The sequence below is a fragment of the Chanodichthys erythropterus genome, chromosome 16, assembly GCF_024489055.1.
Source record: "Chanodichthys erythropterus isolate Z2021 chromosome 16, ASM2448905v1, whole genome shotgun sequence".
NCBI classification, from domain to species: domain Eukaryota; kingdom Metazoa; phylum Chordata; class Actinopteri; order Cypriniformes; family Xenocyprididae; genus Chanodichthys; species Chanodichthys erythropterus.
In genome coordinates, this window is record NC_090236.1 from 18,391,189 (window position 1) to 18,406,811 (window position 15,623).

Sequence of the window (15,623 nt, forward strand, 5' to 3'; positions counted from 1 at the left end):
TGTATAATATCCAACAATCTTGTGTGTATGGATCAACCATTAACGGACATTGAAAATGGCATCTAATAGAGTGACTGAAATATTTAAAATGTATTGACAGGAAAATTAGAACTGTAGTCAAAGTTAGGGCTGCAGCTGCACAATATATCTAGATTAATGTCACAAATGTGCATATTGTGATCAATGTTGGGTAAGTTACCCTAAAAAAGTAATTAATTACATCTTCAACAGACTAATTAGATAAATATACTAATTACTCTCTAAAAACTATTGCATCACTTATTACTAATTACTTTCTAAATCCCATATCAAACTTGACCAGTTGAACAATACAAGGAAATCCATCTTCCTCTCTGTTGGTGTATGCCAAACTTCTCAAATCATATAGTGCGCTTAAACCCACACATTTCTTACAATAGAACACAATATAGAATACGCTCCTATTCAGATCTGCCTCCATCCAATCAATAATTGGGTAAAACCCAGTCCCCGCTCAACATTTTTTTTCCTCTCTCAATATTCTTTCACTCAGATATACATCACAATAAGAAAGAATAGATGTGTCTCAACTTCCGTTACTTTGCAACTTTATAATTTCAATTGATTTTGCAAATGCATTTATATGATTTAATAAATTATCACGCTTCTCATCAATGTTTTGCAGCACTTTATGTTATTTTGAAGGAACCTTTGTACAAACTGACTGACTGCCTCAGGTTTCTGATTGGAAAGCAGATTTTGCCTGCCTCATGAAACTGCAAAAGGTTGCTACAACTTGTGGCAAACTAGAAAAACTGGCTTTTCTTAGCTTCAGGAAGTGTGATGAATGATTTAGAGCATTCTGAAGAGACAAGCATCTGTTAGCTTTAACATCATGTTTTCAGCAGGGGAAGGAAGAGCAAGCACTGGTGAAGATCACACTTAATCGCATCTATGGATTAGGAGCCAATTCATTAGCAGCATCCACAGCAAACTAATGACATTTCATTATGTTGACCAAATCGCTGCAGAGGTTGCAGGGCAAAAGGGGGCTAAACTGTATGTTGCTAATCAAATCGAGCGACTCGCTCTCCGGAGAGAGATCAGATTGCCTTTATCACCTAGAATGCCTGAGGTGTGGCAGATGGAGTGAATGATGGGAGGTGAGAACGGATATTGGCTGCTCTCACAGAGATGTCCTTTTGTTTGCCCAGGCCTTCGACAAGCTAGGTCAATCGCAAAAGAAATTGGAATAGATTAGCTGGGTCTAAAAATCAATGCCAGACTGAGGGGTGCACAAAAAAAAAAAAGCTGTCAAGGTCTCTCATGAAAACCCAAGAAAAAAAATACAATGGAAATAGGGGTATGCGATATGTATCATCTACGATATATCATTAGCCCCACTTCCCCACCCCCATATCAGCCAAGCAAGATTGCTGCTTTTCCCAAATATCAGCATGATTGTGAATATCATACTGGTTATATAAAACAATTCAATAAGCAATAAGTTAACAATTTGAGTTACATTATAGACACAATATTGTGTTTTTGCTTAATTAAAATTTCCAAATGACTTATGCAATTGTAAATTCTAAATGCCACTTTAGATTCAGCGTCTGTGCAACTTCTAAGGTGCAAAGATGAATTTTGCTGATACTGATTTCGTTTGGACAGTGCCTTAACATTCTAACTGAAATTATTAATTAAATATTAGAACATGACATTAGATAAGGTAAATATCTAATAAGGTTATTTGAAAAAAATGCCATTATAAAAAGGTAAAAATCTCCAGGAAATCAATTTAAGGGGGGAAATATCACCCCTCAATGGACATTTCTGTCACTGCTGTGAACTGACCAGGGGTGTATTCCAGAAAGGAGGTTTAACAAACTTTAAATTAAAGTTTAAATTTGAACTCTGAGTTGACTTGAGTTTTTGGTTCCAGAACAGCTTAATTGAGTTAGTTCAATCAACTCTGAGTAGGTTGACTCAGAGTTAAATGCATGCACCACGACTATGAAAAGCCATGATCAATGGAGGTCGATATATACGATTCACCATGACAACAGCACCCGACAAAAAGACGTCTGCATAGTTTCAAGTCAATACAACTTAAGTTCTTATCACTGTTATAATAAAGTGAAAGTGAAAACTGGCAGAACAGTAGGTTATTAAACTAATATTTATTTTCATGGTATGCTACAGGAAAAAAAAAAAAAAAAAAAAAAAAAAAAAAACGGTGCAATAATAAATGAATATATTTATTAAAATTATAAATACTTTTATCATTTTTAAACTTTATAAAATTTTCTTCATTTTTATTGAAAATAAATGCCTTTCTGATATGATATGTGATGGGAAAAGAGAGAAAAGCAAGCCCTGAAAAGGTCGGACTCGAACCCGGGTCAATCGCATCAACTCTACGCACCTTGCAAGATACAGACTACACCACTGAAGCCGGTGATACAAGCGTGTCTTTCTTAACCTTGTGTGACATTGGTGGGCGGAGCTAGTGTAAACTTGCACTTAGTAATAGACACTCTGAATAATCTTGTTTTCCGTTTGCATTAAGTTTATTTTTATTACCACACTGCAGATAATTTTACTTAAATGCACTTAATTTAGATCGCTTCATCACTTCACTATGATAACTTACCCAGAGGTTTAGTTTTGTGTTTTACTGAAATCAAAAACCCTGAGTTCCCCCTTTTCTGGGGTTAACAAACTAAACTTAAACTAAACCTGCTTTCTGGGATACACCCCAGCACACAGAATATGAAAAATATGAAAAGATTTGGGAGTCAGCACACTCCGCAAAATATTATCTAATTATCGTAATCGACAAAATTCCAGAAAATAAATTAGAATATTTTGTCAATATCACACAACTCTAAGTAGGAAACGTGTGCCATACCAAAACATGTTTTGGACAATCTTTATGACCAATGCACAACCTCCATATATTTAAACGCCAAATTTGTGTATGGAATAACAATTGTCCATGATTTATGTTTGCAGGAATTCTTCAGGATAAGCACACTGTTTGCCAAAGCAGAGAAATCTCTTAGTGACCACCGACAGATGCAAAGTATTTATTATTTACACAGCCTTGTGCAGAAGTTTAAAATATGCAAAGATGCACCCTTAATCCCTTGAACTTTCAAGCGGGCATCAGACACAGTGCTTTTGCATCAAAAGAAAAATTCAGCAACTTGAAAATGCATTTAAAAGGAGAGGTTTTAATCTGCTAGTGTGTGAATACCTGCAGCACAAGAGGTTCAGGGTTGAATGCCAACGTCATCAGCAGCTGCATTCGCTCCGTGTCTTTAAGGTTCTTCAGCAGGAAGCTTCCAGAGTCCTTGGTCTCTGCGTACCTCCTGACCACTCTGTCCAGAAGCCTCTGCGAGGGGCAGTGCACTAGATCCGACCAGCCCTCCACCACCTCTGGGGTCAGCAGTCTTACGTCCCCGTTAAGTCTGGCAAACTCCGTTTTGTACATACCCTGAATGAGATCACAGCGTGGTCTTCCAGTGGCCCGTTTGCAGATCTTCTGATCGATTTCTGCCAGCTCTTGGTTGGAGCCCAGGCGCTTGAGCACGACCCTGCGCGTTCCTTCCCTGGGTTCTCCGTATTGAGCAAAATAGACGTTCTTTACATTGAAAAAGTCTAGGAAACGCAGGCGACCCCACATCTCGAAGGTCACCTGGCCATTCATGAACTTGCGGCACCAGCTAGTGCCGAAGCAGGCCGGACACTTGTTTAGGCCGATGAATCGTCGGTCAGTAAGCTCGTTCCTCTGAAACGAGGCGAACAGGTTGTGAGTGTTCATCAGCAGAATAACAAAAAGTGCTACGATGAAGAGGAACTTGCCACATCGGTAGACGCGGCCAAATTTGAGCGACCGCAGCATGCTGATTGGCTGCAGCGCACTGAAGATGGATGCAGTTAATCTTCGTCAATGTGGGTGTTTCATCATTGCTATGTGTAATATAATTACCATCCCCATCACGTTCACATTAGTTAGAGTGGTCTATGCTGGCAGCAATGTTGCCTGGTAAGCCCATCGGTTTCAAGAGCCCCTCTCACCATGTTTTACAGGAGGGCTTTCTGGTTTTATGTTGAGTTCAGGCATTAAGCTGCAACATCAGTAATCCACTCTACCTGAAACAGATAAATGAAATCATATTAATAAAGCCATACAATGAAGTCATGTGTTGATGATGCAGTTATGTTCTTCTTTCAGATGTATTTAAGAGAACAGATTGTTCTAAAGAGTTTATTGGGGAAAATAGATGAACAATCAATGTTAGCATTTTCTTGTGTCAGTTTATGTTTCAATCTAACATGAAGCCCATCCTTGCGGGGAGGGGGCACCAGAATGTGGGAATTAAAAATTTAAATGTCACTGACTTTTTAACACTTCAAATTTAGTGATGTATACTATCATTCAGAAGTTGAGTCGGTAAGATTTTCTTAATTATTTTGAAAATAGTTTCTTGCTCATCAAGGCTGCATTTATTTGATCAAAAAATACACTAAAAACAGGAATATTATTACAATTTAAATAGAATATATAAAAATAGAAAACAGTTTAAATTCCATTGATGGCAAAGCTGAATTTTCATCAGCCGGTACTTCAGTCAACAGCGTCACGTGATTTTTAAGATTCTGCGATTAACAAAGTTTAAAAGTATTTATTTGAAATGGAAATCTTTTACAACATTATACATGTTATATATTATACTACCCCTTTTGACAAATTTAATGCATCCTCCTTGCTGAATAAAAGTATTAATTTCTTTAAAAAAAAAAAGAAAAAGAAAGAAATCTGACCCTAAACTTTAACTTTTGAGTAGTGTATATTTCAAAGCAGCTTAGACAAAGACAAAATTACATAGAGAAAGGTTCATAAACTGAACAGCATGTTAGAAATGTAATCTTTTTTTAGCCCATTAGAATAGTTCAGACAAACATTTGTAACACATTAAATAACTAAAATGCATTTATAGGAGGCTCTGGATGTCATTTGATGTCCAGCAAAAACTGTTGCTCTATGACAAGACTCTTTCCAGAACAATGTGGGATGAGGCTACTATAAAAATTAAAGAGCATGGTTCTGAAACATCATCTCTACACTCATAAAAGAGAGAGCACAAACCAATAAATTGCAGCTTAGTATATAAGAAAAGGGGGTGTACTTAAGTGTCACCTGACCATTTTTATGCCTTTAATTCATGAACTAATTCAGTTAAAAGAATGTATAAAAGAAACCAGCAATGTGTCACATGTGTAATCCTTTAACTCTTTAAGCCCTGAAGGCATTGTTTTCTTCTTTTCTGAGTGACATACACAAAAGTAAAGACTCATAACTCCAAAACTCTTGTTTTGGAGTTATATATGTGTGATCACACAACGTGGCCGAGCCGCTATGCTGCAAGTACAACAGTCACTAAAAACATTTGTTAAAAATATTACATGAGGCAAATAAGGTAGGAGGAAAATGTTGGTGATTTTGGAAAATAATTGTTTGGTGAAGTTCCTCTACATGTGAGTTGCATCTGGTTCATATTTTGTGGTGATAGTATAAAGTAATCAAAAGTTACAGTATTTGGAACTAATGTAGTCTTTTTGTTTAGCCCTTGACACCCGGAAGGCATTTTTAAAATTGTTGTTCCTCTGTGAGGAATATCTCATGACTGACAATGGATTATGTTGATTTTGCACTCGATTCAGTCGGGTGCATCCACTGTAAGGAATGAAGTAACATTTTCTATGATATATGCATGTTTCCTGAAGTTATAAGCAAAAACGCCATGTGAACACTACATTTGATTTTACTTAGCTATGTCTGTTTACTTAATTTGTCATAACTTAATTTGTCACCGGCACAATATATTATGTTGATTTTTGACTCAATTTAATCGAGAATCTGCAGTAAATAATGTTGTGCCATTTTCCATGATCTAAGCATGTTTAATGAAGTTACGAGCGAAAACATGACATGCATGCCGCATCCGTATTTACATATTGGTCTTGCGGGGCTTCACATACAAAAACTTTCTCAAGTTTAGTCAAAGCCCAAAACAATTGACCCTTCGCCGGGAGTTTGATTGACAAGCGATCTAACCAATCAGAACGCAGAATCCACCATTTTGTCTGACAAAGCAGTCAGAAGTTAGAAGATTAACCTTAAACTCTATCATTGGTGTGATCTATCATTCATGAATCGCCTTCGATAATGAACGTGATATTGCGTAGCTTATCAGTGAACTACGGCTCTGTCTATTAAATGGCGCTCCATTTGAAAGCAGGTGATGGTGATTTAGCGGTAATCAGGGAACCGGCTTTACTGACGAAATGCGTGTGATAACCGCATGTGATATATCGCCCAGCCCTAATTCTCATGTTCATTCGTGTTTATTTCATGCTATAAATGGGCTAGTAGGAAGAGATTATCGGTTTACGAGCCTATTGAGCTAAGGCGCTACAGCAATCTGTCACGACACATTAAAGAGCCACAAAATGTTTTTTATTGTTTGAATTTCTTAAAAAAATGACAGAGCTGGGACTTTGTTTAATATCATAAGTAACCTGCTTTGTCTTGTCTGTCGACGTGTTGTCAGTGTCCTCTTAACTCCACGCCACGGCTTGTCGGAAAAAGCAACAGTAACTAAGGGGGGGCGGGTCTTCGTGAAGGGTCAATTATGCTTGTTGTATTCTATTCCGTGAGACCTTTCAAATGACATTTGACACATGACTATCTGAGCTGTGTGATGTTTTTGACATTCCAGTACATAGTACAAAAAAGTATTTCATAAATTAAAAAAAAAAAAATTTTTTTTTATTTATCAACAAATAACTCAGCATTACTCAAGAGTTAATCGAATTGGCTACATGCATTGTAAAGTTCAGACTCTAAGCATTCAAATGACACCTATTTGTGTTGATCAAGGCAGTAGTTTGGAAAAAAAAGATTATTATACTTTTTTATAGCAAGGTGGTGCCCACAGGTGGTACACTCAGTTTTAGAAGCACTCAATAACAGTTGATCAAAATGGTTAGATGCATGAAAAAGCTGATTTTTAAAGTAAGTAAGTTTTAAAATAATACATATTTGTATTTGTACATATTTTCGCGTGGGGTATACCGCCATGCAATGACTGGGCGATAATGTGAACATAATATTAACTATAATATAAATACTAGGTTATACATCTCAGCTCTAATTTAGAAACAAAGAAACAGAACTCAGCCGCTGCATTCTCTAGTGATAGTCGCTAATGCTGAGGTTAGTGTGAAACTCTTGGGTATAATGTTCAGGAATCATAGATCATTCTGATTTAGGGTAAATGCAGATAAATTTTTCACATAAGGGGCTTGTAAATTCTACTTTACATACTCTTTAAAAAAGACAGAGACAGAAAGGAAATGAAGAGAATTGTACAGTCAATTTGCAGGTGTAGCAGATCCAGGCATGATCAGGCTAGTCAAATGTGTCCGAGTCAAACAAGATATGACTCAGTGATTACATCACTAACTTGAATTCAAAAGACTCTTTCAAACAAGGCAGCAGCATGCACACTTTGAATACAGTATTTGACTAAATATTGGATAGAGTAAGACAGAGTCATTTTTAATAAAAGCAAAACCTCCCTTAATAAGCACACAAGTACATACTCTTTGTACACTTTCATATCTAATAAAAGTGTTTATAGGTGTTTGGCACATTGGTAGTCTCATGTAGCCAGACTTTTGACTACAGTGGCATAAAGTCAGGCCTACTTTGAAGCTTATACCAGTAAAACACAGGAAGAGACCAACATGTAAAGCGCTCAACCACAGTTTTTGTTTTTAAGTGTCATTTAAAGTTGGGTTGATCTGAAATAGCTGACAACTCATTAATAGACCAATGGGGGGAAAATTTGTTCAAATAATGGCACAGTAATGTCAGGCCATGATCAACTACTGCACACAAGAAAAGAAAAGAAAAGAAAAGAAAAGAAAAGAAAAGAAAAGAAAAGAAAAGAAAAGAAAAGAAAAGAAAAGAAAAGAAAAGAAAAAAAAAAAAAAAGAAAAGAAAAAAGAAAAGAAGAAAAGAAAAGAAAAGAAGAAAAGGACTAAAAATTTGGAAAACATGGATAGATTCTTTACCCAAAAGGTAATAAATACTGATTATTTCATAGATATAACTGCCTGGACACGTGTATTAAAACCACATTGCTTTTACATTGCTTTTAAAATAATTATGGTAATCTGCAAAAAACACCTTGTCAAATAATGACAAAACAATATTTTGGATATTTTTGTACTTTCTGTAACAAAGCCTATAATATATACAAAAAAGCAACAACCAAAGGCGTGTGTCTGACACACAGACACACACACTGATTGGTATGAAGCAAATGGGGAAAAAATAATAATAATGATTTTGAAAATGGCAAAAAATAAAGCAATAGTAATGAAGTCAACATACTTGAATGTCTGTAGCCAAATTATTAACATGAAACCTTCAGTAAGGACCGGATCACACAGAATGTGTGAGGATAGAAGAACAATAAAAAGTGCAAGGTCTAGAGACGTGTTTTTTAAAAGTTGAACTTCTTTTAACTTGAGTGCCGCGTTTTTAGAATGCCATGTCATGTGCGAGAGAGACGACCGACATACGACCGTCTGGTTTTGTCGGATCACTGTGTTACCCCAGTCTGCGTCTGTTGCCGTTGGTTAGCTCTAATTTTCACCTACTGTAGGTTAAATCACCATTTGTCAGGTCTTGAAATGTCTGAGAAGTGATGTAATGTAATCTGGTGACAATCGGCGTCTCTCGGTGCAGTGTGAATTGGCCTAAAGACATGAGCGCAACAATCAAACACGTCTGTCTAGCGCATGTTTACATTGAAAAACAATGGAAAAGTAGTGCAGTGGAATAGAAAAACGTGTTTTATGTGAATGGCCCCCAAGACTGGAACATGTATGTTAATAGTTTTTCATGGGGTTCTTTGAGGCTTATGTGATTAAAGTTGTACTCATTTTCTGCCTCTCCCACAGCACTTTACGAGCGAGGAAAAGGTCCAATAAAAACCACACCTCATCATGAAGAGAGAGCTCCGATAACTATACAGCTTTCTCACCGGACATGTTTCCCATACAGAAAAAGACACAAAGCTCTCGCTGCTCAACTTTTAAGACTTAGTATAGAGCGCAAAACTTCTTCTGAAGGGATAAGGCACATCATGCACAGAGGGGTAAACAGACCTGGAAAATGTCTGGCAGATGGTGACGGTTTTCAAGATGATTCATCAACACCAGTTTCAAAGCTCCACAACAAACCTGAGCTCCAACACTGCAAAATAATTCCAGTTTCTAGTTAAAATGTTCAACATTTACTCTCACAAATGAATTTAAACAATGATGTTTGGGAACGCCAATTAGACCTGTCACACTATGCAAACTTTTCTCTACTCCCTCACCAAATTGACAAATTTCCATCTGCAGGACTCCAAAAAGTCATAAGAAAACTTTTGGTTTTTATATACTAAAATGTGTCAAACGTATCTCATTAGTATCACACACTTCAGTGCTGAAAAAAAGTCAACACTGACTGATTCAAAATTCCCAACATAGACTCAATTTGAAAACATACAGTAAGTAAATGTAAATGAAACGTGAATGTCTTGAAAAAGATGCTCTCTTACTTTTACAAATATTTAAATGATTTGTGCTAGCTAGGCCATTTATCATGTTGCGTGCTGCTTTAAGTTGCACTCCTCTGTGGTATTGAAAATGAAAAACCAGAGTTATCACAGTTATTGACTGCTCCAGTCAATAATGTTTGATCACATAACATGGCCGAGCCGCTATGCTGCAAGTACAACAGTCACTAACCAAACCAGATAAAGAGCTATAAATTACCCATCCTGTGCGTGTAAGAAACCACTCACAACAGGAGCTAAGCACAAATGTGAGAGGGGGCAGATGTCAGCTTGCACTTTACACTCTTATGATTGATAGATGTAGTGTGCGAAAGCAAGTGGGTGACCTACATGAACAACCCTTAAAGGAATAGTTCACCCAAAAATGAAAGCTCTGTCATTATTTACTTCATATCCAGTGCTCCAGACTAACATTTGAGAGCAGTAGACACCAAGTTCTAGAGAGTTCAGAAGGTGGCACAAGTACCTGATTTGGTAGCACCAAAAGTAATTAATAATAGTAATAAAATAATGTCTCTTAGTATAATTGTTAGCTGCACTAGTGCAACCTCTTACGAAATGTAGTCGCACTGGCATGGAAAAAAAGGTCATTTTCAGTCGCTGTCTGTAGCCCTGATATCTTTCCAAACTCATTTGCCATACAATTTCTGTCAACAACACACACACACACACAAAAAAAAAAAAAAGTGTTAACAAATAATAATAGTAGCTCAACTCGACCAGGAGCAGTCAAGCCAAAAACAAAAACAACAAAAACAACAGAGTAAAAGCATCATGAAAGGTCATTCACTGTTTATCTCTAGTCTCTAAATCCATACAATATCTTTATAAAGAAAAAAGTTAAATTTAAGTTGTTATTCACTTTAAATCTTGTTCGACAGATGTGGTCACCATTCACTTACGGAAGAACAGTTACTTTAACACTGTAAAGTCTATAAACATCTCATTTTGTGTTACACACACACACACACACACAAAAATGAAAAAAGTCATGCAGGTTTGAAGCAACACAACGGGTGAGTAGAAAATTTTTGGGTTAACCACCTCTTTAACACAACTCGTCACACGTGCATTCACTAATGTAGAGTTTTAGGCTGTTTGGTAATACGTTTAAAAAGAAATTGTCTTTTTACTCAGCAAATAGGCTTCCGGAACGAAACATCTCAAAGAAACTTGAGTTTTATTTGAAAGCTCTGTTTCACCCACCTGCGTATTTTCGTGCTGTGAGCTCACTAGTTCAATGTTGTTAAATTGTCATGATACTCACTGGAGACGCCTGAACAAACAACATAAACTGGTTTAAGTTCTCTTTCTTTAGCGATAACGTTAAATTATAGCTAGTCACAAAAACAAAGTCTGTGTTTAAAACGATCACCAACTGACCGCTCAAACTCTGAACGCTGGAGTCAATGGTCTCGCCACGTCAATCAGGGACTAGAAGACTGTACATATACTGCGGACAATACAGAGTATAGCTGCAGGTAAACAAGAACAACGTTCAGTCTAGTAACTGCTGTGAGGCGATTAAGTAATGCACTCGGAAACTTTGACTTTGTTAGCGCAGTTGTATATGTAGCTAACGTTAAATGACAAACGTGTGTTTGCACGCTAAATAGTCACAAAACTAAATTATTGTTGCTTATCTCTTAATTTTCAGCGCTGGTGATCGATAAAAAAAATAAATAAATAAATAAAAAAATAAAAAAACGATATAGCTGAATGTTTATTGTAAAGATAATAATATTCATTGCAATAATAATAATGAAAACATGACTGGGCAGTTTGTGATCCATTGTCTTCAGTTTAAAACAGAAAAGTTTCTCCATCCATTCGCCTTATACTAGAGAACACTAATCAACTGAAGTTACTTTAGCCATTTCGATATAGAAGTTCATACAAATTTCATTGTAGAAAACATTGGAAATATGAATATGACCACGTGGAATTATGACATGCAAATTCAACAACCTACCAAATAAAAATGTGTGAAACTACGGGTTTATTCCACTCGCTCGAGGAAGCGTTCGTTGTTTATTATTAACTCCTGTCTCTTAATACGAGCCGCGTGCATCGATGCTTTCCCACGTTGTCCATGTGTTGCGTGCACATTCCTATTCCCTTTTCTTTATTCCTTCAAAAATCGCAAGGGTTGTCTTCTCAATCTCGAGACAAGTTCAGTCTGCGAGCGTTGAAGCAGCTGCACAAAAGATCCGACTTAGCGGATCAGGTTTCGTATTTACGACCCTTCTGGTCAGTTTACGTTACTGGTTACTAGGTGATTGTGTAGTAACTCCTCCCTCTCTCTCAGGAGCGGTGCTCTTCTAGTCCTCGTGCAGGAGTAAGCGCGTCCTCAGGTGTATTATCCTGACCTGTGTGAAGAAGACTTAAGACATTTTAGAAGAAAAAATATATTCATGGTGTAGAGCTCCTACTTTTGACCACTCTGTCAAATTGCAGGTGAAAGAAAATCAGTGAATATACACCGAGTTGAACGCCCACATAAACACTTTCATACAGTTTCACGTATGGTGATTGCAACTGATGAGAGTGAAGAGATTGAAAGCCACTTCTGTCAGTCTATCGCTTTTCCCACGCAGTTATTTTGAGTTCCTGTGAGGACTTGAACATGTTATTCATTTATACATGGAAAATCAAACTCTATGTAAATCTCAAAACACATTTCATACAATTTTAGTATTATTAGGCCTGCTATATGACTGAAATTAACAGGATACTGTACAACTTTGAAAAACTGACTCCAGTTAACCTTATATCAGAATATTTAATGAAAGTGTAACATTGATTAATATATATATATATATATATATATATATATATATATATATATATATATATATATATATATATATATATTTATTTATTTATTTTTATTTTTTTAAGAAGCAATGTAAATTTGGTTGGAATGTAAATGGAAACAATTAGAAACTCATGAATTGCTCCTCATCACAAAATAAAGAGCTCTCTAGCGCAGTGTCTCCCACCCTGTTCTTGGAGGCACACTAACAGTACACATTTTCCAAATCTTCCTAATCAAACACACCTGATTCAACTCATCAGGTCGTTAGCAGAAACTCCAAGACCAGAAATATGGTTCAGAAAAGGGAGACATTCAAAATGCGTAACCTACTGTTGGTGTGCCTCCAGGAACAGGGTTGGGAAACACAGCTCTAGCAGATATCAGTACTCTGGTGACATCCAGTGGTACTTTGAAGAATAAATTGATGTTATGCAGTGGCCTTAAAAGTATTTGGACACTTAAATCACACATAAAAATTGTGGGAAATGTCAGAATTGTATTGCATTAGATAAAACATTACACTTTTAAATACCAAGTGACATATGCACACAAATGATGCTGGACTTTTTTCTCAGAATTAGCTTTTTGTGAGAGATTTTACAATGACTTGAAACTGGTGTTTTTAGAAAATGTATGAAGTTGTTTAATCGATCATCATTTGAAACCATACAAGCATCTTTAAAATGCCTGCATGTCTTTCTTTAAAACAATGACACTAAGCAATTTAAATAGTGTTAAACCATTTTTGGAGGCTATATTCTAAATATAGACATCATACTTTTTAATCATTCACATCTAAATTCCGTAATCTGTTATGTAAAAAGTAAGAATAGCAACTGACATTATCAATGTAGCCGAATTTGACCTATACACCATGGCTGCATCCGAAAGGCATGCTTTCTTGCTAGAAATAACATCAAAAGTGGAAAGTGTTGGTCAAATACGTACATTTACACACAAACTAACCAGCAAACGCAACTTTCAGACGCCATCTTTATTTTTCTAGCTCAACTGTCACAGAATGGAAAGCACAGGATTGTGGGATATCAAAGGCAGCGAAGGATGCATCTATGCTGCCTTCAAAAATCGATCAGATGAAGGTATCTCAGGAAACAGGAAGTGAAGCTAACATTGGATTCGGATGTGCCTTGAAGCCTTCCTACTTTGAAATGTGTCCTCCGAAGGCAGCATTTTACAGTTTTCGGATGCAGCCCGTGTCTACTTGTCGCATCACACTGCGTGGTGCTGCATTTAGTGTAGACAGCATTGGTTGTACTTACTGATTATAATGGGTTCTACCAAAGACTATAGATATAGAAAGATGGTTCACTCCTATAATGAATGTGAGAAACTGCAACACGCAATATGGTGAAATACATCCCGCCTTCTAAGTAAAAGAGCCAATCTCTAATTGATAAAGTCATTGCATCACTGCAGCTGCCATTAGAAACTCCAGTTCCCATAGAAACCAGAGACTTGCGCTTAGGACTGCACATGCGCATTGGGTCATCTAACCTGAAAAATAAGCTTTTTTGATGCTTGAGCAGAAGAAACAACATTTATGGGACAGTTCATGTCAGATTTTGTTGCTGATTTGAAATGTGATATTTTATTGTGAGTTCGCCAAGCAGTTTTTCAAATTTCAGGATTCTCCCATTCAAATAGTTAGGACTTGGTCTTGGATGCCCGAAATAGCTGCCCAGAAGCGTTGCAAATATGGCCGCCAAGTGAACAGACTTTCCTTGAAAGAAACTTTGGTTCACTACCAGTTATGAATGGGAGAAAATGCAATACACAATATGGCAAAATATGTCCTCGCCTTCTATCGCTGATTGATCAAGTCATTGCGTCACTGCAGCTGCTGTTAGAAGCTCTGGTTACCATAGAAACCTGAGACTCATGCTTAGGACTGCACATGCACATTGGATTGTCTAGCCTGAAAAATAAGCCTTTTTAGCACTATTTTAGTAAAAAAAAAACAACATTTATGGGACAGTTCATGCTGGATTTTGTTGCTGTTAGATTTGACATCAAAGTACTGCAAGTGTGATTCCCCAAAGAACCTTTCAGTGAACAGTTCCTATAAAAAGAACCATTTTTATGCAAATAATTTTAATAACCTACAGAACCTTTACCCATATAAATATTTTTTTTTTCAAATGGACAGTTTCCAGGGATGTTAAAGGTTCTTCATGGAACCATCAATGCCAATAAAGAACCTTCATTTTTAAGAGTGTATGGTGCTCCAAATCCCAACCCTTAAAACCTTTCAAATAGTAATCTTAAAGGACAACATATCTGAGTATGAATGAGTTCTGTCAAGGCCATTTGGGGACTCTCTGTGGCACGACCCAATCAGAGTCATTAGCCTGATGTTCCAGATGAGCAGAGACAAGAATGATAAGAATATCATCCCATTATTGAGTCCATTAGGAGAGCCAGAGGAGGGAAAAGATCCATGCCGTCGGCAGTCAAATTTCATTCACCACCAGCGCACAGAGATAATTAGTCGACAGATGAGACAAACCACTCATATAAACAAGCAGGACGCACACACGTCCTCAGAGATCCAACTCATTATACTGGATGACTCTGGCTGTTAAGTAGCTGCTCCCTTGTGTTTTATTTGTATTATTTGTAGACTGAGCCCACACTAACAGATTATAGATTATAGATTATATATATATATATATATATATATATATATATATATATATATATATAGTAATGAGAAACTCTGTGCTATGCTCAGAGTGCTATGCTCTGAGATACAGCAATGACATCCTACAAAGGAAAAGACCAGACAAAGAACACACACAAGGGCTTAAAGGGAAACATTAACAAGATAACGAGACACAGCTGAACATAATCAAAACAATCATGAGCACAGACAAAGGACACTGGGATAGAGCACAGGAGTCGAGAGGAGTGCCCTCAGGTGGAAATCAAAGGCACTCCACCTGGTGGATGTATGGACAGTGCTGGTTAGTAACTGATTATATGTAATCTGGATTATGTAAACAGATTTCAAAAGTACTAATACTCTTTAGTACTAGTACTAGTACTCTTAAAATACTCATAATCAGATTACAATTACTTTTTATTGATTACTTTGT

At 36.7% G+C, this 15,623-nt stretch overlaps 1 protein-coding gene across 6 annotated transcripts in view; it reads right to left on the reverse strand.

Annotated features, from left to right (window-relative positions):
• The window catches only part of dipk2aa (divergent protein kinase domain 2Aa), a 36,927-nt gene extending 25,071 nt beyond the window's left edge, over window positions 1-11,856 (reverse strand). The window contains exons 1-4 of one of the 6 annotated variants that reach the window (XM_067363077.1): window positions 11,073-11,102; window positions 10,896-10,965; window positions 9,232-9,319; window positions 3,242-4,140 (exon numbers count right to left, since the gene is read on the reverse strand). In XM_067363077.1, coding sequence (XP_067219178.1) covers window positions 3,242-3,889 — 648 coding nt within the window. In that variant the 5' untranslated portion in view covers window positions 3,890-4,140; window positions 9,232-9,319; window positions 10,896-10,965; window positions 11,073-11,102. Of the gene's footprint in view, window positions 1-3,241; window positions 4,141-9,231; window positions 9,320-10,895; window positions 11,110-11,657 lie in introns of those variants that run through there. The other 5 variants (XM_067363075.1, XM_067363076.1, XM_067363074.1 and 2 more) reach the window with 5 other exon arrangements.
• Between the last annotated feature and the right edge of the window lie 3,767 nt (window positions 11,857-15,623).